Below are 26,860 nucleotides of genomic sequence, written 5' to 3' on the forward strand. Positions count from 1 at the left end.
TATGATATAGATCTGATGAAAAACTCTAATTCACATGTTACAATTAAATCTGTTGCTAACATCTTGGTGTCAGATACCACGGCACACCTTCAGGTGTCTAGTGGAGCCAATGCCTAGATGAGTTAGGGCTGTTTTATCAGCAAAAAGGGGGACCAACACAATATATGGCAGGTGGTCATAATGTTATGCCTGATTGGTGTATAAACTGATGTCTTCTACCTGTGATGTAAGGTAATCCAATTACATTTACATATTTCTATTTTTATATGGCATCAGTTCACAACAACTGCCTCAGTGTGCTTTACATTGTAAGGTAAAAACCCTACAGCATTAGAAAAAAAACAACAGTCACATGAGCCTCAGGCTATTACCTGATATGAGCACCACAGCCTGCTCTGCACCACTCCAACGATAGTGCATTACTGTAAACTTTACCACAAATGTGCAAACTAACCAGATTAGCCTGCACTAAATTGCACTAAACTGTCTAGTAAACTACTTTCACGAAACCTTGTCTTTAAATACCACCAAATTAGCATTCATAACACATCATATAAAAACCACTATCTTTAAAAACACAAAAATTTAAATAGATCATTACAAGCATGAGACTGTCCCCGTGTATATACTGTATGTATAGTAACTAGCTATTCATCCTTATTTATTCCACAATTTATCCCAACATCTTTGGGTCACCGTCACCATTAAACATATAAATATCCCATACATGCTGTTAATGTTTGTGTCATGCTGCTGTGTTGCTGTAGTCTCCACTGTTTGTCTATTCTGTTTACACTGAGAGCAAAGGGGGGGAAAGGAGCTCAATTCCTTGAATGTGTACACAGTCTTGGCCTGTTGCTGATTTTAAATTTCCGCTTCACTAAAAGTTCACTTGCTGAACAGTCCTTTCTTTTGAAAGTAACACTCATCTTCCTCTCGTCTTGTCTTGCGTGCATATTAATTTCTAAAATGTATCACGTTAACGTTTTTGTTTGGGGTTTTTTCTCTCTCCCTGGGAAATACAGCGAGGAGAGGAGGAGCTACAGAGGAGGGGTTTGTGTTTGCTCCTCCTCTGTAGCCAGCTACTGTAGATGCTGAAACACCGCGACCGCTACCTTACATCTGCACCATGAACACATCACAGGGATGAGAAAGAAAATATCCTAGGTGTTGTGCCAAAATAAGTTAACAAATTAATAAAAGGTAATAATTTTCCAAAAAAATTTCCTGCCTACACTAGCCTACATTACCAGTAAGGCTAGTTTTATGACACAAGATGCGATAAACTATAAAAGCCAATAAGTAATCAATGATATCCAGCATTATATTATTAATGAAAAATAAAATAATCATAGCCTATTCTAATCACCGATTGATATAGATTAATTAGAGGAAATGTGTTTAATTCAGGCTAATGTGTAAAGCAAATACAAAAGGAAGACTCAAAGTGCAGAATGAAACTGACTAAAAGAAATCAGTGATCCTTACACTACTGACAATGACGTCACCAAATCTAATATTGCTATAGGAATAAAAGCTGCAGGGTCCACAATAATAATAGTAATGAGCTAGTGATGGTTATTAATTTGGCCCCATGTGCACTTCAGCCAAGCATGTGCAAAGCGGCAGCAGACTGAGCTACTACTATAACCCTCCGGTGTTTGTGTGCACGTCCCTGTTTTCTGTCATTTTAAGCGCTCGCTCCTTTTCGTCTGCGTCTCTTCAGTCGTAGTCTGTATCTGCTGCAAACTCAGAGACCAGCAGCACCACAACAGTGTGGAGTGGGCGTCAAAATCCCCACGCCACTTATGAAAATGGACTGAGTTTTTGTCCGCCCTTTCGAGCCAAGGCTCTCTTGTTCACGGGGAGCTGATAGAAGATGACCCTTTTCTCTTCGCTTGAGGAGGCTTTGCTGCTGTGTGGGGGAGTGGGTTACATCCTGTGGCGTTTCCTGTGTTTGTAAACTAGACGGTACAGAAAACGTCGGGCGAGTGAAGCAGAAAGGTAGGTAAATATATTCTCATTTCTTCTCAGATGCTCCGCGGATTCCAAATGTGCATTACGCGGTCTGGTAGCTTTATCTGCAAAATCCACCGTGTGGTAGTAGAGCAAATGGGGGTTTGCACAAAATTACGGCGTCAATGTTAGCTCTCGCTAGGCCGCTAACAAATGTTAGCTTATTCGTCGGGAGGGGGAGGCACTCGCTGCGACGGCCATCACGAATGCCTTTATTACTCAGTCTTGTCTTGAACCGCTTTAGCTTATATCGTAAGAAGCGTCGTTTTGTAAAAATAATAATAATATTATTATTACATAAATCTAGCAAGATATATACTCTCGCTTTGCAGCTGTGTTACATCGGTGACCAGGTGGGCTTCAAAATTTGCTCGATTACTGGCAGTAACATTAGAGTGGGCGAGGGCGCCCGCGAGCAGCTAGCTGATGTTAGCTAGGTTGTTCCAGCATCAGCAGAACTAATGATGGGTTGGGTGGTAGTTTGAAGGCCACTCGTCGGTAAAGCTAATAAATTATATTATAGTCAGTATAATATAATAATATTGGCTCATTTAATTTTCTCCGCCATCACAAAACACAGCTACTAAAAACTGAAAATAACTATGCGACGTGTTCGTGTAGTGTTTTAATCAGTGTTGGCTGATGTTAGCATTTCGCTAGCTGTCTGTTTTCCTAGCAACGTTAGCCCTTTTTAGTTAACCCACGCCGATGGCGAAAACCTGTTATAAAAAATATTGTTGGCCACGGTTAACCTTTATAGTGTTGCACAAGCGTAGCATTTAATCCGTATAATGGTGAGTATAACAACGATCCTTCAAACTAACACAAAACCCCATGAGAACCCCTTCACAAGACCGAGCAGTGTTTCTTTCGGTAATTTAATGGCCTCCTCGTAACATTCGAGTTAACAAACCTCGTGTTTAAAAATACAAAACGCACGTTTAAATGCAAACGATCAGCGTGGGTGCAGTCGGAGAACTTTACGTGCTTTTTTTTACTTTATTTAGGCTTATAATTTATTGCATTACAAGCACTTTTGCATTAGTCTCCAGCAGCACACTAATAATCACCCTCGCTCATATATATTCCACAACAGCTAAGGTTTTCTCCATGATATCACCCCAAGTTGTACTTTACAAGGGGATTCATGTAATCTGAGTTATTTCCTTCAAAATAATAATAACCTCCCCTGATAGACTCGCACCCACGCAGCTGCTTCTTTTGTGCTATTAAATGTTGAATTCTGGTTTGTATTTTACATGTTTTTTTTTTTCTTTTGTTACCTTTCGTACTTAACATATGTCCTGCACTACCTGCACTATAAATGATACATGGTTTTTTGTTTTTTGTTTTTTAAAGAACTTCCCATGTTTAAGTGTTTGGACATGCTAATTGTCTCATCAGTCATCCTGGTATTTTAAAATGTGATTTGTCTGACTCTGCTGTAGTTTCTCTGCAGTATGCCAATCTTCACACGTTTCTGTTTTTGCACAAATATATACTTAATTCTGAAGACCTGAAGGTTTTACACAAATTGAAACCAGCTAGACTAAAAATGACCTTTCATGATGCCTTACAAGAGTTTCGTATTTATTACCTAGAGCAAAGTGGACCTTTTTAGATTGTTGGCGCAGAGCTTGTTTTTTTTTTAAACTACTGGGGAAATTTTCATAACCAAACTTCATCCAAATACATACACCAAAAATTATCATTTGATGTGCACTAGGCTTACAGTATTTAGTAGATTAACAGAAATGGTTCTCAAAACACGGAGCTTTACGATCCTTACAACCTATGCAGCATATACTGCATCTATATGCTGCACATAAATGAAGTGATGCTAACTTAAAATGTGTAAGAATATTTAGTTGTTATAAATTTGCATGCATTGTACTTAAAGCTACTGTAAAATCGATGCTATACGCATATCACTTAAATTCACCTCCACACTAATGTCTCAACACAGACAAATCTAATATGCAGAACTGGGAACAAAACAGATTCGAATTGTAAATTTTTTGCACCCATATTAATGATCTCTTGCAGTCATAATCATCTCTGTCTGAGTTTTTGTATTTTTACTTTTTATCATAATGCTTTTTATTATAATGCATACTCATCTCATCTTTATGAGATGAGTATGATATCTGATCATGATTTGGCGTGTTTATTATAAAATGGGGAAAAAACATAGGTGTAAGGTAAAAATATAGCACGATTAAGTAAATCTTAGCCACAGTTAGTAAACCCTTTATGCAAATCGTCCAATCATTTGTCCAAATGAGACACATTTCTGTATTATATTTCTTTGGCATATGTAACGGTAAAGACAGCAGGTGCTGCTGTTGTAATTTAATGTTTGTCTGTTTCATCCACATCCTCCTCTTCCTCAGTTTTAATGCTTGATGAGTGAGGTGGGTGTGGCTTCCCACCAGCCCGACCATCCTGACTGACGGATCTCTGGATGACCTTGTCCCCACCCCTGCCCCTGCGCTCACATATACAACAGCAATGTCACATCTGCCCAGCAGCTCAGTCCGCGACCATATGAAATGGGTTTGTTTTAAGAACACCAAAGTGGTGACAAATAACTTTACTTGCAGTCTTGTGTCACTCAGGATGTTGTCGTTGATGACTGCCAAAGCACATTGCGTGCTACTCGCAGTATTGTCTTAGATGCAGATCATTTGAAATTGCAGACTGCTGATTTGTTGAAATGCTTGATGTGTTTGGTAAAGTGTTGTTGTTAACTCTCTTTCTTTGCAGGCGGGGCTGCTTGGCTGCGAAGCGGTCCTGTCCAGTATGGCCCTGATGCAGGCCAGCTCCATGGCCGCTCCACCCAAAAAAATGATGGCTCCACTTGGCCATGCACCACCGCAGAGAGAGGGACCTGACCGCGCTCCTCAGAGCCATATGATCCTCCCATCTGGAATGAGCTGTCCACCCCTGGTTAGGACCCACGTGGGAAATGTGGAGTGGAAATTGGGCTGTTTTATGTTGTGTTACTGATATTCTGAAGGGTGTAAACACTTGGCACAATAGGTCATCCTATTGTGATTTCTCCCAGTTTAAAACAACTTTTGCTTTCTGTTTAGCATTTTAACTTATAATTTAGATTGGATATAGATTGAAATTGTGATGGAAAAGGGAATTAACCTAAGCACTAACAAGTTATACTCAAGGGTGCGTAGTTAGTTCCCTTTTTAGCCCATTTTCCTTTGTTTTCCACAACTTAGAAGTTTTTTTGTTTTGGCAAACGAAACTTGCAATTACCAGAAAATTAAAGAGCACTTATCAGTTCTCCATCAGAAGGTGTGCCAAATGGTTTTAAAGTATGTAATGGTTTAACTAAAATTTGAAAATACAAACCTCAACTGTTATATGTGACCAACCTCTGCTTCCAGCGTTGGCAGAAATGGACATAATGGCTAAACTGCATCATTTCAGCTCAGTAATGTCCATACTGTTTTGTCTCAGAGAGCACTTTTAACACATTCTTAAAAATAGGAAATAATTAACTTTTTTCTTCTTTTTTTTTTTTTTTGTCTGGCTTGGTAGCTTATCCGGAAGGAAGGTGAATTCCAAGCTCCCCGCCTGCTGGATGAGAAAGAGATGAGGGCCAACGAGGACATGCAGCAGAAAAAAAAGAACAGGAAATCAGTAACGCCCTGTAAAGTGAGAGAACAAGAAGGAAGGGGAGGGAAGGTCAGTGGCTCTGATTGCTAAATAGGGAATTGTCTCTGTTGCGTCTGTTAATTTTTGCTCACTGCAGAAAATGCGCCCAAGCCGCTTTGTACATATTTTGTAGTTAAAGCATTTAACTTTATTCGAGTGCGCCTGACTTGGATCTCTTGTGTGCACATTTTGTTTGTGTGGGGGTGGGGGGAGGAGCTCAGGGAAGATGTGGAGGGGGTGGAGGATCTCTGGAGAGGAAAGAGGGGGAGGGGAGCAGAGTGAAGCAGAGCACAATAACTGCAGTTGTGTGCATAACAGGGGGAGCAGTAACATGAGGGCATTAGGCCATTGGAAGGGGTTGTGGGGTATTTTGTCAATTCAGATGTAAATGACGTAGTTTGAAAAACAAAACAACCTTTTATGTTGTCTTCATTCATACTGCTGATTTTAAGGATTAGTGGTTATAAATAACTCTCATTTTATATCTTAGGAGAGTAATAGCTATAGGACTGCACTTGCTGACATTTCACAAAAATTAGAATATCATCCAGTTCTGATCAGTTGGACGGGTGCTTTTTTGGGGGTATAACTGAAATGTTACTACACAATGAAGGTGTAGGATTTAAACTGTTTAACCACTGCTCTTGACCATTCTCCGTAGGGCGCAGGTGGCGATGAGAATGGTCCATCATCCAAAGTGCAGAAAAACTTTATTTGTGATCACTGTTACGGAGCGTTTAGGAGTGGATACCACCTCAAAAGACACATCCTCATTCATACAGGTATGGTTTGTGTTTGGAACAGCTCAAGTGCAGTTAGGCCAGGACAGCCTTTATTGCCTAAATATGTGAATGACTTGTTAAAAGAGGCTTTGAAAGCTTGAGTTATACTGAGTCTAGGAGTGTGCAGCGACTGTGAAGTTTTGCAATGGCCTGCTTAAAACATTGTTTGGTAATAGCTTTTGCCTCACAGCCACTCGGTATCTGTGGGGACTTTAACTAAAACTGGTGCTCTTCGGTTTAGGGGAGAAGCCGTATGCTTGTGCCGTATGTGACATGAGGTTTATTCAGCGTTACCACCTGGAGAGACACAGCCTCATTCACACGGGTATGCGTCTTTTAACCGTACCCATATTACATAAGTCTGACTACTTATGTAGTCTGTCACTTAAGTCAATGGACAGATGCTCAGGATTCATTTTGTCAGTGGACAGTAATTTCCAACAAAGCCACTCCCAAAATCTGTTCACCTCAAAATGTTCAGTCTGATAATTATGTGTTCCCAATAACTGGAAAGTTTACAGTGGGAAATTGAATACTGTGTGGTCCAATAACCCCGAGTCCACTATTAAAAACTCTTACTTTTTCAGCATTTATAACAAGTTTTCTTCCCTCTGGATTATATTTTGATCAGCATCAGTTGTAGAAGTATTTGCAAAATTTTAGCATGTATATTAATTTAGTCTAACAGAAATGATGATACAAATTTCTCTGTGCTCAGTGTTAGATTTAGTGTTTAGAGTGGGTTTTTTTTCGTTGTCTTTAGTTGCACTTTTTTCCTTTATTTTTGTGTGTAAATATTAAGATACATTTTAGTAGTTTTCTGTTTTAACATTACAACTGTAAACATAATACAGTCCATTTCAGTCAATAAACTTGCACAGCAGAATCTTTCTTGCTTGTTTACAAATTTGACCAAATTACAAAGACTAAAATTAAACGCCTGTGTATATTAGTCAATTTTGTAACACCGTATTGCTGTTAAACAATTCATTTTTGTCTAAAATCCAGGTTATGTTATTCTAATAAAGTAAAATGTGTTTTTGTTTTTAGTTTATTTTGGCTAACTCTACCGTAACCCTGAAGCAGAGTTCAGCTGTAGGTCTTGTGGAGGCTGAAATTACTACCAAAGCTCTGAAGCTTAGCGAATAATTACCACCACTGCTCAACCCATTAAAACAGCAAAGAAACAGAGGAAAAAAGGACATAGCAGTAGTAAGGTGAAGTCAAGGTGTGTAAAATGAGATGGCTTATCTAACAGATGAATAGCCAAACAATTGCATACAGCATCTATATTTTGGTACAGCTCAGGAAATTAGTCTGTGTTGTGACTTTGTGCAAATTCAAACTGATTTGTTGGGTCTTGTTTCCAACTTGTTGGCTCTTTGCTTAGACTTTGGCTGTGTTTCCTTTTTAATTAGCAAGATAAGCATTTCTGATCTGGACTTTTGTTTGTGCAGTGCTGTTTGATCCTCCCAAGATGTCTGTCTGACACACTTGTCTTAACATAGTTTGGTTTTTTTTTTTTTGTTTTTTTTTTTAAATTTAAACTTCTTCATGGCAGATATACCCATGTTTTCTGATGTTACCTTATGCAGTACAGCATGTTACAGTGCAAAATGATGGAACACAAGTACAACAGACCACATTTGACTACCCTTTCTTCTACACCATCCTTTTTTTTTCTTTTTCCCAAATATCTGCCAAGACTTTCTTGCATGCAGTTCCTATACAAGTTTCAATTCAGAAGCAGATATATGTTGGTAAACGTTCTCTAAACGGTTGTTTAGAAACCAGCAGTATCGGTACATAGATGAATGATTTATTGTTTTTCCTCCCCAATATTCTTAAATTTCTAAATGACAACACCCACAGTTCTCTTAAGACTTTTTGATAGTGGACTTAAAAGTGGAGTTAGACCTGTGGACCTGTTTCTGTGAATTTGAATACCTGAAAGCACAGACTGCAAAACATGCAATGCATAGTTATTTGTGCATGTTTAAAATCATTTAAATAATTTTTGTATGTAATTCTTTTTTTTTATATGTAGTAAAAATGACTGCATGGACATCAAAGGACTATGTTCTTAGTTTTTTTTTTGTTGTGTTTTTTGTTTTGTTTTTAATTATATAAAATATAAACTGAGGATTTTATTTAAAAAAAATACTTGGATTTTTTTAAAAACCTCATTGTTTTATACTATGCACTATGTGCAGGTCAGAGCTGCTGCCCCATTATTCCCCCCGTTTTATAAATGTAATTAAAAATTCACTAATAATCTTTAAGAGTAACCACTTGCACTTTGTGGCAAAATTGCATCTGTTCTTTGTTTTCTACATTATATATTATATAATTTTTTATATAATCGCTTATTTATTAGAATGAATAGCTAATAATTTTATGCTCTGTGTGTGTAGGGGTGAAGCCGTACGCTTGTTCCATGTGTGACATGAGATTTTTCCAGCGTTACCACCTGGAGAGACACAGACTCACTCATACGGGTATGCGTCCATTTACCGTACCCAGTTTAACTTTTAAAATCAGTTCTCTGAAATCAAAATTTATGCATTTAAAATCAGACACAAACAGCTTACAGGTAAACATGCAGCTGGGAAACGGCCTTTTATAGTTTTGCTTTTGTTTTGTTTTTTGTAAAAGGAGAACATTTTTTTGTGGGATTGAACTTTTGAGTAAGTGTTGAACACATTGTTTAAAGAGCCCTTTAGGGTATTTGTTGTACCATGAAAGGACTGAATTTTAATATATTCAGAAGAGAGGAAAGGGAAAGTATATCATGGTACAAAAATGCATCAGCATTTGATTTGCTTTATTTCAATCATTTAACGCTTGAAAAAGACACTTCAGTATACATCAGAATGTTAAATTACATGCACACAGCGACAAATATTAGCATTTAGCATTGCCCAAAGTGGTGGACTTGTCAAAGTACATAATCCCTCTTGTACCATTGCTGTGCACAAAAATCTTCATTCATGCAATTTTTAGCCAAGGGACAAGACTTTTGTACCAAAAAAAAGTTGTCCAAACATTTGAAGTTTCCAAATGTGCTCCAAGGGTTTGATCTGTCATGTTTGAACTTTAGCTGTATTTGGGTAAGTGCTCGTTGTGAAGAGCAAAATAGACAACACCTTTGTTGAAATGAAATTTAAAAATAATTGACTGTCATCTGAGAATAATTTCACTTTATTAACATTTTTAAATTGTATGTACATTTTTTATTTTTATTTTTTGTGGTGAATCTCTAAAGAACAACTAGTGTACGAAACAGGAAGTGTTGACTCAAACAACTGGGGGCTCTATTGGGGTTACCTGAAGCCACAAAATATTGGCCGTCCCTTAGAGGTCAAGTCATCACACACAGCCAGTGTAATCCCGGATTGATACTCTTTCTGCGGCTTCACTTCGGGCAAAATGAGTAAAGCTTGCCATCAGCTGTTGTTTATAGCTGCATAGTTGTGTACCAAGTAATCATGAAAAAAACAGACTTTTACTTATTGATAATTGACTTAGTTGATCTACAAACGAAGATTGAAGAGTTCAATTAGTATTTTTTTTGTTCTTCTTTGAAAAGTGACATTTCAGTAATGTGAAAATATTGTTTTGTCTAAATTTCACATTTCTGTTAACTGTATGAGAAAAGTCATATTTAAGTAGTTGCTTTGATTTGGCCATGGTATATTATGGGAATAGTCCTTTGATGTCCACATTTTAAATGTAAACTAATGGCTGAGGGCTTCATGTTTCTAAGCTGTAACTGCCTTGCTTTTTAATTAACATTCATACAGTTACTCAGTTGCGTCTCTTGTAACTTTATGGTAGAAAGCAGATTGTAAGCTTTTGCAGGCCATCATTTTGGTGTGCAAGAAAGAAGCACGCATCTAGCAACGTGTTTTCTTAATTTTGCTGTAAATGGAATCAATGTACACTGTGTGAGGAAAAACCATTTGCTAAAAAATGCTTTGTTTCCACGAGTGATGGTTAACTTTGGAGAATGTTTGTGCTTCGGCTGGCCGGTGTAATCGCGCTCACTAGTTGTCTCGTTGCTGACATGTATGGCTTATGCCCTGTTGCTGCTTTTTTTTTTTTTTTTTTTTTCTTCCCCTCATAGTGCTATTCAGTTTATTTGAAAATGAGCTGCCCCCCTTTCTTTCATTGATGGAATGTAAAACAAATCGCTGTTTGCATGAAGCCTGGTTAGAATATAAAATGCCTGCTAAAGTCTTGAGTAACTTGATGCCTTCCTTTGAAGGAAGGTCTTAGCTAATATGTTGATACTTTGTGTATGTAGGGGTGAAGCCGTACGCTTGCTCCATGTGTGACATGAGGTTCTTCCAACGTTATCATCTGGCAAGACACAGCCTCACTCATACTGGTATGCGTCTGCTTACCGTAGTTCATTAGGTAGACGTGTTTTAAGTGTCTTAGCTTTCTACCTTCATGCATCGTGAATAGGATTCCAGCCCCCCAAAAAATAAATAACATGTTGAAGAGCATGAGGATGTATCTAGACATGTAATAGGAGGATGGAAAAAGTGGTAAACCTTTAGTTGAAATCTTGCATACATAGTAGGGGTATGCAAACAACCTCAGCTTTTCCCCTGCTGAAAGCTCTACTTTATCTGTACATTTATACCGTTTTTGTTTATCTTGTTTTTTTTCAAAATTTCACTGAAATAAGTAGAGTGTTATCATAGTTCCTATAACCACTGCTAAATCTAAATTGTGCGTTGGCTTCTCAGGCCGATTGGTATAATATGTGAAACAAAAAGAAGAGCTATTGTAAGGGAAGAGTTGTGGTCATGTGTTAAAAATTGATGCCGTTTCTAGCTGATATTTACAAACTTTTATGTGTGTAGGGGTGAAGCCATACGCTTGCTCCATGTGTGATATGAGATTTTTCCAACGCTACCACTTGGCAAGACACAGCCTCACTCACACGGGTATGGGTCTGCTTTTTTTTTTTTTGTTTTTTTTTTTTCACCCTGTCTTGGTGCCCAAATACCCAATTTTAAGTTTGCAGGCCACTCCTTTTTATAGGACCAAATACTCATAAACATCAAGCATTTTTAACTGTTGAGGCATATAAGGAGTGCATTTCAGTTTTCTACCTCAGTGTTACAATAACAGTCATCTTGATGAGTACTTTGAGTCAATTTTGGCTCTCAAAAAGCTTGTTGGCATGAAAAGTTTTAAGTTTGGCAAAAGACATTTTTGTTTGCTTGTTTTTTTTTCCCCCCCACCACCCACCCTATTTACAGACATGTTAACAGATTATGAAATGTTAGACATGTGCATTTAGTGTGGCACTGTACTGATGCCACTGCTTTTGGCATGTCTGGATACATTATATAAGTGAGTCCTTGAATTCATTGTGCTTATTTTATTATTGTTATTACTATTATTTTCAAAGGATTTTGCTCTGTGTGTGCAGGGGTGAAGCCATATGCTTGCTCTATGTGTGACATGAGATTTTTCCAGAGATACCACCTGGCAAGACACACTCTCACCCATACGGGTACTAAGTTTTACTTGTCCCTCTCACTTAACACCATTAGGGCTTGTTGATATTTGTTTGTATGTGTGTGAATCACCTACCCGACAGACACAAAGCAAGCTGTGATTTATTTTTATTTATTTATTTATTTTTTTTGTTAGTTCATTTTCTTGACTGTTAGACGCTAAGAATTAATAGTTTTGTCTTTTCTGTTGTGTACGTTGTATTTGCTAACTGCTGTTAGGGTTTATGTGACACGTTTTTCTGTCTTGTATGTTTAGAATTAGCTGGTCATGAAAGTACTTGCTCTTGTTATTATGTAATATTGACTAGTTTATGTAGATTGACAAATTTTGTGCACATAGTTCATGAGAACCCTTTTTTTTTTTTTTAATTTTTATTATTATTATTTTTGTCCCCCCTAAAATTTCACACTGTATGCGTTTAGGGGTGAAGCCATACGCTTGCTCCATGTGTGACATGAGGTTCTTCCAGCGTTACCATTTGGCAAGACACAGCCTCACTCATACTGGTATGCTTGATTAATTGTTCCCCTTTCACTGTGAAACCTGATATATTTATAAACCATATACTCATTTGTTTTATGTTGATTTCAGTCTTATATGATACTATAATTATCACATTGTTGGTAAATTAATTCCCCCTCATAAAAAAAAAAACAATGTTTAATAGAGCTTTTAGGCTTTGTTGGAAAACTGTCCACAGAAAAAGTGACTCTGTCAGTTACCTTGTTTTGTGATTAACACTGTAATGGCACTATTGCATGGTTATTCTTGACTATTGTATATTGAATGAAAGATACACTACACTAAAAAGCCTTTAAATTGCAGACATTGGTAGTATAAAATGTCGTTTGCAAGTACCTGTTTCCCCACATCTGGAGAAACTAAATGTTGGTGATTTTTCTTTTTTAATTATTTTTTTTTTAGTGGGTAATCGTTAAGTTTCAACCAAACTTTAAGATGTAAAAATCGGTTTCTTTGATTATTTTTGATTTCTTAATACGCCTTTTAATGTCTGTATATTGTTAGTCTTTTCAGTGTAATGTGTTGTCAGTAAAAAAGCATGCTACAATAGTTAATCTGTCATTTATTTAAGTGGTGTTCATCACTTTCACCAGTGTGTTGAAATACATCTGATGTTGTTGTGCTGTCTTTAGGAGTGAAGCCATATGCTTGCACCATGTGTGACATGAGGTTTATACAACGTTACCAACTGGAGAGACACAGTCTCACTCATACAGGTATGCCTCACTTTTTAAATCTTGCCCCCCTCTCACCCTGACTTTCCCTTGCATGTGCCCACAAATAATGTTTACATGGCTGCTTCAAACTCGAGTTTGTGTTGCTTTCTATCACTTTTCTGACAAATGCTAATTTGTCATGATCTACCTGTAAGGATCTTCTGTAAGAATTTGTGTAGTAATATTTCCCCCATACTTTGTATATGAAATGACATGATGACTATAAAGTGAAAACTCAGCACCTCTCTAGTGTTTATTTAGCTATTAAAGTCATAATTATGTGTACTTTTTTTTTTTTTTTTAACCTAACAATTATTGTGGTAACTCTGTTTGATGCTTCGGCAGAGATGGGTAGTAACGCATTACTGTAATCTGATTATGGGTTTCAAGTAATGAGTAAAGTAAGGGATTACTATTGCAAAAAGTAATTAGAGTACTGTTACTTTCCCGTAAGCAGCCTGCGTTACTAAACTGTGATTTTGTTTGTGAGAGTGTCTGATGACAATGATAAGCATACGACGTCCGTGGCAGCAACAGACATGTGTAGATCAACAATGGATAATATGGAGAGAGTACGACCATGCAGCGTTTAAAGCTCCGAAGTACTGACATTACTTTGAATTTGATTCCGTAAAAGTGACAAAAACATTAGCGTCCGCTGTACACTCTACATGCGAAGAAAACTTCTTTCAACAGCGAAGTATTAAACTTTAAATCTGAGCAAGCACATAGCACGCTGCCATGGGAATGTGAACTTCACAGAGAAACCCCTGGATACCCCCTACTGACATGACCGCTGCGTCACCGAGCAAACCTTCACTGGCCCCACTCACTGGAATATGCAGAAAATAGGTTTAAATGTTAAACAAATTTCTTCCAGTCAGAGACAGTTGCATATAATTGAATTTTTGCTTGATGCAATGTGCATAAAGTTAAAACACTTTTTCATTTGATTCAAATTTATATGATGGATAATGCAGAAAAAGTAGAATTAGGCTGAAAGGTCTATTGCTTTATCATATATTCAGGTTGTGTATCGTGTGGGGGTTTTTTTTGGTGGGGGGGGTATTTGTTTTTTTGGGGTTTTTTTTTTTTTTTTTTTTTTAGTAACTAAGTAATAAAGTAACTAATTACTTTTGAAAATAAGTAATCACTAAAGTAACTGGATTACTTACAGGGAGAAGTAATCAGTGATTGGTAACTAATTACTGTTTTCAAGTAACTTGACCAACACTGCATTTCTAAATGAAACATTTGTGAAAAAAAGTAATGCTAGTTTATTTCAACTGTTTATTTTATTTTGTGGAATTAAACTCAAAATGAAAGAGCATGAAGGTGGTGAGTCTGCAACTAATGTTTTTATTCAAAAGTACAAAAGATGATATTGACAGCTATGACATTGTCATATTTGCATCATTTACAGTATGTATCAACTTTTTATATTAAACCTTGTAAACTGTGTGTGTATGGGGAAGAACAGAAAAAGGAGTTGTATTACTTGCAGCTTTGAATATTACAGTTAGCCAATTATCTTGATATAATGAAAACATTTCTTTTTTTTTTAATTAAAAGATGAGTGGGCTTTTTTGTTTTTTACATGTTGATACTGAATTTAAGATTTGTTCATTGGGAATTGTTGTGCAAATTTACAAACTGAATTAAGGGGTGTAGGTTTTGTGGCCTTGTTGGAAGAAGTGGGAGGGGACTTTAAGGGAAACATTATCTTTTCAGTTGATGGGAATGTCACTTAGATCGGGACTGCCACTATCCAGGCCAGTGTTTGTTTGTCCCCCCCCACATAATCGTGTCATTTCACATTCAAAGTGATGGTCAGGAACTAACACAAGCTTCTCTCTTTTAAAAAAAAAAAAGCTGTATATTTCCAAACTACAGATTTCTCTTATGGAAGATAAAGTTAATTTGTGCTTCGGTGCTAGGATAGGTTCTGTATGATGATTTTCAGAGCAGTTTCCTGTTAATTCTTGCTCCGCAAATGAATGTGCAAACTTAATGTCTTGTGCAGAGTTGTTTGCCAACTGCCTAAAATTGTCACACCTTCTGTGATCAGCGTGAACAAATCTATTCCAGAAAACCTGTATGTGGTATGTTGAAATTACACGATTAGAAGCACCCATTGACATAGTGTGAAAAACTTTTTGTTGTGCTAGTTGGAATGTGGACTTCAATTTTCAACCCAATTTTTTATTTCTATATATTTTTTTTGTCATTTTGATAGGTTTGGTTTTTTTGGTTAGGAAAATTTTAATTCTACTTTCTGCACAGAGGGCATTGTCCTTATTATTCAGAGATGCAAATGTTTTCAATTGGAATGACAGATTATTAAAGCACGCTGGAATTTCCAGTTTAAACAAAGCGCTGATAAGTGCAGCCAAACTTTACTAAGGAATTAGTAAAGTTTAACATGGATCAATTTTGGCAGTTGAGTGTTTTTATGCTAAAGCTGGTACTTTGTGTGTATAGGGGTGAAGCCGTACGCTTGCACCATGTGTGACAAGAGGTTTTTTCAGCGCTACCACCTGGCGAGACACAGCCTCACTCATATGGGTATGCGTCTGCCAATCTTAAAGCTGTCACAAAATTAGGATGCTGCTACATGTGTATGCTTGAGCTAGTCTTGTAAATCTGTATTCAGACACAGTTTATGATAAGATTCATTCAAAGTATAATTTCAGCTAGATGACATTATCAGCTCATGTTTAAGTGAATTTAATAGCCCCTCTGGGAAGTTTGTAATTTGAAACAAGCATCTTAGATTGTACCCCTGTAAGTTACTTCAGGGGTATGACATTGGTTATTAACCACAGATATCAATTTAATCCACACTGGCACATTTAATTTATCAGGCATAATTATAGATACTTTTTTTTTCTCTGTTGTAGAGAATCAAAAATAATTCTCTTGATGCTCTGCGTTTAGGTGTGAAACCTTACGCTTGTACCATGTGTGACATGAAGTTTTTTCAGCGTTACCACCTGGCGAGACACAGCCTCACTCATACGGGTATGGGTCCGTGCACCGTGCCCATGACATGTGTTGTTAGCAAGTGTGCACATTTAATTTAGTTAGTTTGTCTTATTACTTATATTTAGGAAACATGTCATGTATAAATATTATAAACATTTTCTTGTCTTTTGTTAGCTGTCAGCAGTCAGAATCAACAGGATAACCATAATTCAGTATTTTGCTGCTTTGATTTTTGTTGGCAATTATAATCTAAATTTATTTGGGGGGGAAAAGTTCTGGTTTTGCATGAATTGGCCACTGTGTGGTTAATAACCAATAGCTTAAATATTTTTTTCTAAATTAAAAAAAAAAGGAAAGAAAGAAAATAAAGGAAAAAGAGCGAGAGACCGTGAGGCAAAGTAATATAATATTGCTACTCTGCGTTTAGGTGTGAAACCTTATGCTTGCACCATGTGTGACAAGAGGTTTTTTCAGCGCTACCACCTGGCGAGACACAGCCTCACTCATATGGGTATGCGTTCACCCACCTTACCCATTTCACTGAAATCAGACTGTATGTGCATTTTGTTACGAGTAAGCTGTTTATGCTAGTTACTTTAAAGTGGCCAGAAGAATGATGTTGATGAAGCCTACCCTACATTATGTTCATAATTGTAACGTTTTATGTGACTGTGAGGAAATACAGGACTGCAACATCATCAGCTCATGTAATGTGTTAAGCTGTGGATTTGAGAATTGGTTCAGTTTGTATTCTTTACTGGAATTGGATGAACAACAAGTTACAGCTTTAAAAAAAAAGGAAATTAATAATAGTGGTTAACAACCCATCAATTCTGAATAAATTAAGTAATTTGCTTATTGATGGATTGTGAACACAAAAACGAGTCTGAAAATAATACCTTAATGCTTTGCATTTAGGTGTGAAACCTTACGCTTGTACCATGTGTGACATGAAGTTTTTTCAACGTTACCACCTGGCAAGACACAGCCTCACACATACGGGTATGCGTCAGTGCACCTGCCCATAACACTTTATATTGGTCACTGTCACACAGCTTTTATTGTACCAATATCAAGTATTACCAAGTACCATCAGTTTACATCTTGCATAGCTATATAGGGAAATTATAGAGATGCACCGATTGCAATTTTTCTTGGAGAATCCGGTTGCTGTACACACCTACCAAACAAATCAGGTTCAACAGATTTGTATAACAAGACAAATGTCAGGGCCTGCATCATTTTCCATTATCCTTGTAACTTCACCACATAACGGGTCATTGACTTTTTGTTTTTCACTTATCTCCATAATTTCCCTTGATATTAACCTCTAAAAATTGTTGCTTATACCGAGGCTCCTGGTTTGCAGATGGCTATGAGATCTGGCTAGCTTTAGTCACTGGGATCAAAGTGATTTAAGTCTCAAACATTTTTGTGGTGATCCTCCCCAGTTTAGTTTGCCAAACTTTGTGCCTTGACTCACAGTGAGGAACTTAGATGCTAATGACATGTTAACGTGTGGCTGTGACCATGGATGTGAACTGATTAAGCATGCATGAAACTCATTAGTAACCCAACGTATGGGAGCCAGTCTGGGCAGACAATGTTGGAAAAAGGACGATTCTGCTCCTTCATGAGTCAATCGGTGCATCTCTAGTAATCTAATTAAAATAATAGACACCCTTTTGAGCACATAGCATCTTTTGAAACAAAATTAACTGTAGAACTCTGGACTGTAGAGACATTTGGCTAATTAGAAAAATCAGAGAATCTTATTTCTTGTGAAATCCTATTTCATTACTTGCCTAAAAGGAGAGATCAAAATGCTTAGTTAGTATTAAGACTAAACAGGGGTCCTGGGTCCACCACACACATCTCCGCACGGTCTGTCTCCACAAACTGTGACAGTACGACCATGCTTTTATAGAAAGTGATGGTCTTTATTAAAGTTTACCCCGAGCTTCAGTTGTAACACTTTGGAGTACTAATATCTTGATTTATATAGATAAAATGGTCCATTAACTGATTTTTGTGGGTATCTAGTGTTTCATGAAGAAAACATTTGGCATCTTTGTTTTGCATGCATTGGCAAATGTGTGGTTAATGAATAATAGCCTAGATTTTTATTGGTAACATGGAAACTGAGGTAAAGTAATATAATATTGCTACTTTGCGTTTAGGTGTGAAACCTTATGCTTGCACCATGTGTGACAAGAGGTTTTTTCAGCGCTACCACCTGGCGAGACACAGCCTCACTCATATGGGTATGCGTCCACCCACCTTACCCGTACTACAGTACTTTCATTATGTTAAATATAGGGACAGTTACTATTATTCTTACTAAGTAGTGCACTTATCTTAATCAAGGCTATCCTGTATTATCTGTGAAAGGAAACATTATTACAAATCTTGGCATGTACGTAAATCTTGGACTATGATATCATCAGCTCATGAGATGTGTTTAGCTGTGGATTTGAAATTTGAACAACAGTTTTAATGTATTCTTAATTGGATTTAGAGCGTAATCTTTGGCTAGATTAAACAAGTGAAGCATGGTTAACAACCCATCAATTGTAAATTGATGTTAAAAGTACAATATTGATTGATGGATTGTAAAACAGAAGCTCAAAGACCTGAAATTAACATATTGATGCTTTGCATTTAGGTGTGAAACCTTTTGCTTGTACCATGTGTGACATGAGGTTTGTTCAGCGTTACCACCTGGCGAGACACAGCCTCACTCATACGGGTATGCGTCCGCGCACCTGCCCTTATCACATTTCATACAGTACTGTGCAAAGGTTTTGGACAGTCAAAATAAAGCAAGGCTATTTTAAAAGATGATGCCACGAATAGTTCATTTTAAGTAACTCCATATAAAGACTTCATATTCTGCCTGTTAGTTATAGGAGAACGTGCCACAATTTTCTTGTCTGTATCGACTGTTTCAGCGCGTTCTCTCCATGTAATCCCAGACCATCTCCATGATGTTATGGTCATGTAGAGGGCATCTGTTGTAGAATATGATGTTCATTTTGTCACTGATCTTAAGTTCTTTGTAACTGTATTTATTTAGGGTTGTTTTACTAAAGAATGAATTGGGCCAATCAGACACCTTAATCATAATATTGTTTGATGTAAAAAAGATATTAAGAACTCGAGTTTCTAAACTTTTTCACAGTACTGTAGATGACTTTTATTGTGTAATATAAAGGGTACTTCTGTGTAGTTATAAAGTAGGCACATTGTTTAGCACTTCTTAGGGAGAATACTTTTGGATCTAAAACAGTATTTTATTCCCCTAGGGGTTTGGTTAGTTGCTCCGAATGTTTGAATTGCCATTGTTCACACTTTTTTTTTTTTTTTTTTGTAGTGTGTTTGGTTAATCTAATATATGAACTGCAGAATATCTGACCAACACCCTCACCCCATTTAAACCTGGTTGTGATGTGTATCTGGATACATTATCTAGATCAAGAAAACCCTGTGTATTATAATTGGATGCCAAAGGACCCTGAGGGGTTTCCAAGGCTGCCAAGACATCTAATTTTCCCAGTGTGTCTTCAGTCTTCCCCTGGGTCTCCTCATGCATTGAAAAGTCTGAAATTCTTGGCCTACAGTGTCCTGGAGGCCCTGAATCACCTCAGCTGGGTTCTCTTGGTTGAGATAAGGACTCTGCTCTGAGCAGCTCCCAAATGGCTGGCTCTTTGTCTAAGGCTGAGCCCTGACGTATGTTGGAGGCTTATTCCCATCATTTGTATCTGTACTTTTTTGTTCACTACACACAGAACTTGTGTCAACGAGTAAAATCTGATATTTCAACTTTAGGGCATCAACATTGATGAAAACAGAAACACACACGTACTCAGTAGCTGGGTTGGTATTAATACCAGGAGATTTAAACAGACCCTGGAACCAGCACTTAATCATGTTTTCCCAATTAAGAGCAGTACTGATCATTTAGTTTATCTGTTGAAAATGCAATTAATCTAAAATGTTAATCCAAAGGTCTATGGATCAGATTTCATTAGACAGATAATGTGTCCAGATTGCATACATTTAAAGTTGTAATACCAGGTGTTACTCTGGGTTTGTTGTTGAGAAGGCTTAAAGCTTTTTGAAAGAATCTCCTTATAGGTAGGGTTTGGTCATAATCATTTCAAACCCCGTTCCAAATCCAATACCTGAGATTGCCAACAATCAAATGTTTAGAACACGAAACACATTTTGTGTACATTTTAGTAATTTGTCCTTAAAGTCTTTTGATTCTTTTTAATCAAAGGTATGAAATGGCAATTCTGATACTTCTGTGTCCCAGTAATGGGTGCATTAGCTCTCACCCATAGCCTAAACCACAAAAAAAGTCAAATTATTTTTTTTATATTAGCTCAATGTTGCAAAATCCAATTGTCACTGACAAACCAGTGTAAAACAACTAGGTTAAACATAGTCCCAGTTACCAGTTCTACCTTAACTACCCTCATTTTATTTTTACATTTATGATTGTAGTAATTTAATCTGTAATCTATTAAAGTATTTGTTACACTACATATTGACAAAAGCCTCAAACATGAGTAACTTAGTTAAATATCTATAATATTAGTAAAGAGGGGATATGGTCCAACATCAAATTTGTAAACCTCAAAGGGAATAAATACTATGATTTCTATTTATTATTGATGCACAATGACTTTAATCTTATACAGCACACAGGACAGGCTTTGGTGATATTGTTTCAAAATGTGTATCTCCTGTATTATGTTAAAATCTAACTGAAGTCTATTAGTTTATCCAATGGTCGGAGCTGTGTAGTTGCAGTGTCTAAACATTTTGGCGTTATGTCTGAAAAATAAAGTACAGAGTGCATAGTTAGGTTGAAAGTTGTGTTTGTTGGACTTGTGAGTGGTAGGGCTAATATATTGCTCTGTGTGTGTAGGGGTGAAGCCGTATGCTTGTTCCATGTGTGACATGAGGTTTATTCAGCGTAACCACCTGGAGAGACACAGCCTCACTCATACGGGTATGCGTTCCTCTACCGTACCCTTATTTCGGAGAAAGGCACTGGCGCTTGAAACATAACTGGGTCACAACAAACTCGAGTTTGGATTGTCAAGTCATTTGATGGGATGTTGAACCAGTCTCCAAAAAAAAAGAGAGAAAAAAAAAAAAAAGTTGCCCCAATTTGTGGGCCCTCCATCATGTGTACATCCGGGCCACAAAAACATGAAATTCCACTTTGATCTACACATAATGAGTTGATGACGAGGCCTTTTTAGAACATCAGTTATCAGATGCTGAAAATTCACTGTTGAAACTTACTAATAAGGGAGTTGTTTTTTGTTTTTTTCCTGACGTTTTTCTTTTTAAATTTTTTTTGTTTTTTTTAAGTGTTGGAAATTTAGTCTGCAAAGAAAGATTTAGTAAGTAAAAATCTGCCTGCAGTTTGGTACAAGACGCTAAAATTGATGCATTGACTTTGTATTTGTGTGCTCTTTTAGGAGAGAAGCCATTTGCTTGTGACATGTGTGATATGAGGTTTATTCAGCGCTACCACCTTGAGAGACACAAGCGTGTCCATAGTGGAGAGAAGCCTTACCAGTGTGAACGGTGCCAGCAGGTATGTATGAATAAACACGGCGTACACGCGTGAGGTGTCTTACGTGCTGAATTTCAAATTTGGACTTGAGTGGGTCGTATCAGCACCACCAGACTTTTCAGTTCCTTTAGACATCAGGCTGTTAAGTTATTTTTCTTAAGAGGTAAGATTCTCATACTGCAGATGAGCTCCAGCTCCACCGCCTTTGACTGCACCTAGCAACAGTAGTCCTTGTTTTGCTCTGTGGCGAGCTAACTGAAGCAGCACGTGCTGTGGGTTATGGTTTGAGTGAAGATGGAACTAGATATATACGTTAATACAGAAATAAATACAATTATCAGTGAAAGCCACAGTGGGTCTAGCTCATCAGCACAGACTGAATTCTTAGAAAAAAAGAAGAGGGGTTCTCCACTAGTGATTTGATCTTTGCCACTATCGATGCACTAAAACTAGAAATGCTAAAATATGCTGCCATATAAATACTTGGATGGATTGATGGCACTGCATCTGGATAAAGTCTATATATAGGGAACAACTGTTTTTCCACATTGTTAGTCACTTTTTTGAAATATTAGGGACTTCTCTGCATTTCCCACTCTTTGTTTGCCCTCTGACACGCCTGAGTTTAGAGTAATCATGTATGGTTTAAATTCCTTCCTTCATAGTTCCATTTTACTCTGACATTTTTAATTTTATCATATTTTTTAAAATGATGACCTTGAAATTGACCTGAATTTGACCGTGTCTAATATTTATCTTTTGAAGAACTTTTCGCGCACAGACCGACTGTTGCGACATCGGCGGTTGTGCCAGGGGCGCGGCGTAGCCAAAGTAGAGAACCAGCCCTGTTGCGAACCACGCCCATATCCCCAAGAACCCCCACCGGCACCCCCAACCTGGAGCCCCCTGCATCCACCTCCGGGTCGACTGGCGGTCTGACATTCAATCTTCTCTGGATCCACAACACCTCCAGAGACGGGACAAGCCACAGGGTTTCTTCTCAGCTCTGTGCAGAGTGCCATCACATTCTAGCACAGACTGATCTTGCAGCTCGAGTCTTGGGATTAATAACGACAGCGGGACATTTGTGGGTTTTTTTGTTGACTTTTTACTGTGTTTCTGTTTCTTCCCATTTTTTAAGATGAGACTTTTCTGTGATAAACGGTGGTCCTGTTTTGTACTTAATCTATTTGATTTTTGCAAAAAAAAAAAGTTTATTGTTCAAAAAAAAAAATTTGCATTTGGTGGTACTCGGACAGGAAACGGTTGACTGTGTGATGAGGTGGAGAAGAAGAGTATTTGAGCTTCTTTCTAATTTTTTGTTGTTGTTTATTCTCTTTGGCCTGGAAAGGATCATAAAAGCATTTTAGGTTAAAGTTATTAAAACTGAACTTTTCTTCCAGGTAAAGTGAGGAAACTATGTTGGCATTTCATGTACAGACCGGAGTTTACTTGCCTTGTATCAGACAGTGTTAAGCATAAAGACAGGTCATTGAAAGCATCATCATTATTATTATTATTATTATTATTATTATTATTATTATTATTATTATTACTGTGTAAATCTGATGTGATGCATAAAGTGTTTCCTGGCTTTTTCAGCTCGGAAGGTCCAGTTTTAATGATTATTTTGTAAGAAAAACAAGGTGTTGACGTAAATTGGAATTTGGCTCAAATGCAGTCTTTGGCCACCGTCACCATCGTATCCTGAGAAAACCCGAGTAACTTTGTGTGACATAAAACTAATATCAATAACTGTAAAACCAGGACTTCCAAGAAACGAAAGTGCGACCTGCAGTCGACGAGATGCGCACTTAACGTGTGTCGGGTCCCAGAGCGTCACACACAGGACGGCAGACTTGGCGAGCCCTCCTTCATGTGTACTGAGGGCGTGTGGTGGTGTTCAGCTGTAAATATACAGAACATGTATAGAGATCTGCAGCACTAAAGCAGGACATTTCCTCTGCTCGCTCATGCTGCATAGATCCTGGTGTATAATGATGCAGGTTAGCCACTTTTGAAGTCCAGTGATGTTTGTACAGATCACTTTGTGAGATTAGTGGGCGTATACAAAATCTTGTGGCCTTAGTATGTTTCTGTTGTTTTCTTTTCTTTTCTCATCTGCCTTTTTCTTGGCCGTTTATTATTGTGGATCAGATGTATTTACTAGCCTTTCGTCATCATCATCATATTATTATTATTTTTAATCCTTAAGCTGTCGTGGTTACTGAATGTGGATGGATTCAGTGGCGCTGAACCAGACTAATGTGCTCTTCTGTTTAGAAGTCATGTTTATGGTGATAACTGAATATTTTGGGTCATAGCTACTGGTGATGGTGTAACACAGAATATAATCCTTAAAAAAAAAAAGGAGGCCCTTGCGCGTGGCGGTCCGTGTGAGAAGACAGTCGTGCTACATTGTTTTCCACGCGGCGGTGCTTTGGCTGGTCGCAGGCCACGGCAGGATCAACACCTGCTTGACTCTGCCGCACACCTAACAACTGCTTTTTCATCCAGACATTACTATACAGTTGGTGTGGAATAACGGTCACGTCTTTGGGTTTAGCCTTAAGTTGCGGATACACAAATAGTCATTGTAGTACTAAATGATAGCGTTACAAGCGATTTCTTTTACCTTTTGAACTTTTGAAAGTACTCGGTACAGCAAGGAGTGGCCCCACGGGGCCCGCTTTGCTGCTTTTTAATGACTTTCTCAAACACTTTCTGTGACTGGTAAACTTGTGATCACGTCGTCCTGTTGTTTAACCCAGAAATGTCAGTGCAGACTGGGGCGAATAATCTGTTGGTAACTACGGTCTTATTTGGATAAATAGTGAGTGGTCCAGATGACACTTGTGGAGATGGGAGTCCCGCCACGCTTTCTATGGTCTGTGAATTGTAGGATGAAGAGATGTTTGTGTTCGATACAGAGAAGTGGAAGACTGAGTCGAGTGATGTTTTACCAAAAGTATTAATGAGAAGCTTTCTTTAAATGGTCCATTGATTATCAAATCTGTGTGCACAAAGATGGGATTCTGTTATCAGCGGCTTGGCCTTTTAAAGAGCAGAGGAGCCAAGTTTGAGAAATGAAATCCTCTGCTGTGGAAACACTATTCCCAATCTGTGGAAGGGACACTTCTGGTGTGAGCACATACTGAAAACGGCAAAAGGGCAATACAATATATAGTAGACGTCACTTGTTAATACGTTTTTGTCATTCACTGTTTTTAGTATTCTCATTGTTAAATGCAATAGAACCCTGTTGTAAGATTGAGGTTTTATTTTCTTCTTTTTACAGACAGATCAAAGGAGGCTTTTATTTTCTGTTTTTTTTGTCTGCGAGTTTGTCATCACATTTTTGATGATTGTTTCAAGGACCTTTTTTATTCTGATGAAATTGTAAACACTGGAGTGTAAGGAAAAAAGACAAAAAAAGAGATGGATATTTTTGTCCTTCAATCTGTACTAGATTTTAGGTTTTAGACAAAGCCTATTTCTCCTGAACTTGACACGAAAGGCGGACAGAACAATTTGGATCAGTACAGTTGAGAGCCCAGGATGTTCGGTGATTTTTGACACTAGAGGCAGTAGTACTGCAAGAAAATGTTTTCTTTCTTATACAAACTCCCTGGTATTTGTAGTAAATTATATTGACAATGGTATTAGATGAACAACAGCATAACAGTAGCTATCACAGATTAGTTGTTTTCTTTATTAGTCTTGCATGCAGAGTTATGGTCCTCAGTTAAGATAGGATCTTGATATTGATTATTTTGTGTAGGAAAATGAGTGCATAAGAATAACTTCCTAAAAAAATGTTACAATGATTAATGTAAAATGGGCTAACTAATATGTACCCTTGTGATCCAATTAGTTTCAACTGTATGAAAATCAGAGGAGAGGCTTCTTACTATTATGCTGAAATAATAAAAAAAAAAAGAATTTGTAAAGGAATATGATTTTTTTTTTTTTTTTAATTTGTGTGTTTTTGATCTCAGGTAAGTTAAAAAAAACACTTCAATGATATGTCACTTGTATTTGATTTAACATCAAGGTGGCTCCATGTTTTGTTTATTTTAATGTAACTTCTACTTAATACATTTTTATTTATTGTCCTTTTGACAGAGATGATTTCCTCTGGTGTTTATGTGAGCTTATTATGACAAAGGTTGTAACCCATAGTGAAGAGTATCAGGACAGTCACAAAAAAGAGGTTATTGTGATTTGTTCATGCTCACATTGTAACTGGTGTTCAAAAGGTAGAGCATGTTATTGACCTCTGTTCCTACCACCTGAATGTTGCAGTGGCAACTGAGAATCATCAGTCCAGGCAATGTTTTCAGTCTTCTGTTGTCCGGTTTTAGTGAGCCCGTGTGAACTGTTCCCTGTTTCCTGTTGTTAGCTAACAGGAGTTGTATCCCATCTGCAGGGCGTGTTGTGCATTTAGAGATGGTCTTCTGTAAATGCTTCTGATGGTGGTGTGGTAAAATCCCAGTATAATAGCAGTTTCTGGAATCCGCAGACCAGCCTGTCTGGCACCAAAAACCATGCCACTCTCAAAGTCACGCTTCTTCCTCATTCTAATGCTCACTTTGAACTTCAACAGGTCATCTCGACCATATCTATATGCCTAAATGTACTGAGTTGCTGACATTTGATTTTGCAGATTATATATTTGCATTAACGCACAGTGAAACAGTTGTGCCTAATGAAGTTGGCGTGTGTGTATATAAATTTAATATACACTTGTTCAGTTAAATGTATTTGTGTTAATCAGTCCACGGTGTGTTCTGCCATCTTTTAAACACTTCTGGGCATTTATTTTGAACTAGCATTCAAACTAACTTCCTTCTCAATAATTAGCTTTATATATTGAACCTTTTTTTTTTTTTTAAGGGGGCGGTTTAAAAAGTTGGATGTTGCCACAAAGTACTTTGTAAAGTATTTTTATACTTCTGCCACCATGTTTGCTGCTGTGGTAGTCTTCTATAGATTTTATTCTTTGAGTTTCATCTCATAATAATCTCTCC

General features: G+C 37.4%; 1 protein-coding gene across 20 annotated transcripts; it reads left to right on the forward strand.

Moving 5' to 3' along the window:
* The first annotated feature begins 1,655 nt into the window (after window positions 1–1,655).
* On the forward strand, window positions 1,656–25,780 carry znf740a (zinc finger protein 740a). 20 transcript variants are annotated; one of them, XM_085273789.1, is made up of 21 exons: window positions 1,657–2,008; window positions 4,410–4,572; window positions 4,783–4,965; window positions 5,575–5,721; window positions 6,353–6,473; window positions 6,715–6,798; window positions 8,888–8,971; window positions 10,780–10,863; window positions 11,348–11,431; window positions 11,923–12,006; window positions 12,434–12,517; window positions 13,166–13,249; window positions 15,731–15,814; window positions 16,187–16,270; window positions 16,662–16,745; window positions 17,153–17,236; window positions 18,415–18,498; window positions 18,900–18,983; window positions 21,171–21,254; window positions 21,733–21,851; window positions 22,596–25,780. In XM_085273789.1, the coding sequence occupies exons 2-21, from the start codon at window positions 4,528–4,530 to the stop codon at window positions 22,767–22,769; spliced, it is 1,965 nt and encodes a 654-aa protein (XP_085129915.1). In that variant the 5' UTR covers window positions 1,657–2,008; window positions 4,410–4,527; the 3' UTR covers window positions 22,770–25,780. The 20 variants fall into 20 exon arrangements, with proteins under 20 accessions (XP_085129917.1, XP_085129918.1, XP_085129915.1 ...); XM_085273788.1 differs by having other exon boundaries at window positions 1,658–2,004; XM_085273790.1 differs by lacking the exon at window positions 1,657–2,008 and adding an exon at window positions 2,050–2,369.
* The last annotated feature ends 1,080 nt before the right edge of the window (window positions 25,781–26,860 follow it).

Source organism: Mchenga conophoros, linkage group LG5, assembly GCF_057382185.1.
Source record: "Mchenga conophoros isolate Kocher_MC1m ecotype Shallow Benthic linkage group LG5, M_conophoros_male_GT1.1, whole genome shotgun sequence".
Lineage (NCBI taxonomy): Eukaryota > Metazoa > Chordata > Actinopteri > Cichliformes > Cichlidae > Mchenga > Mchenga conophoros.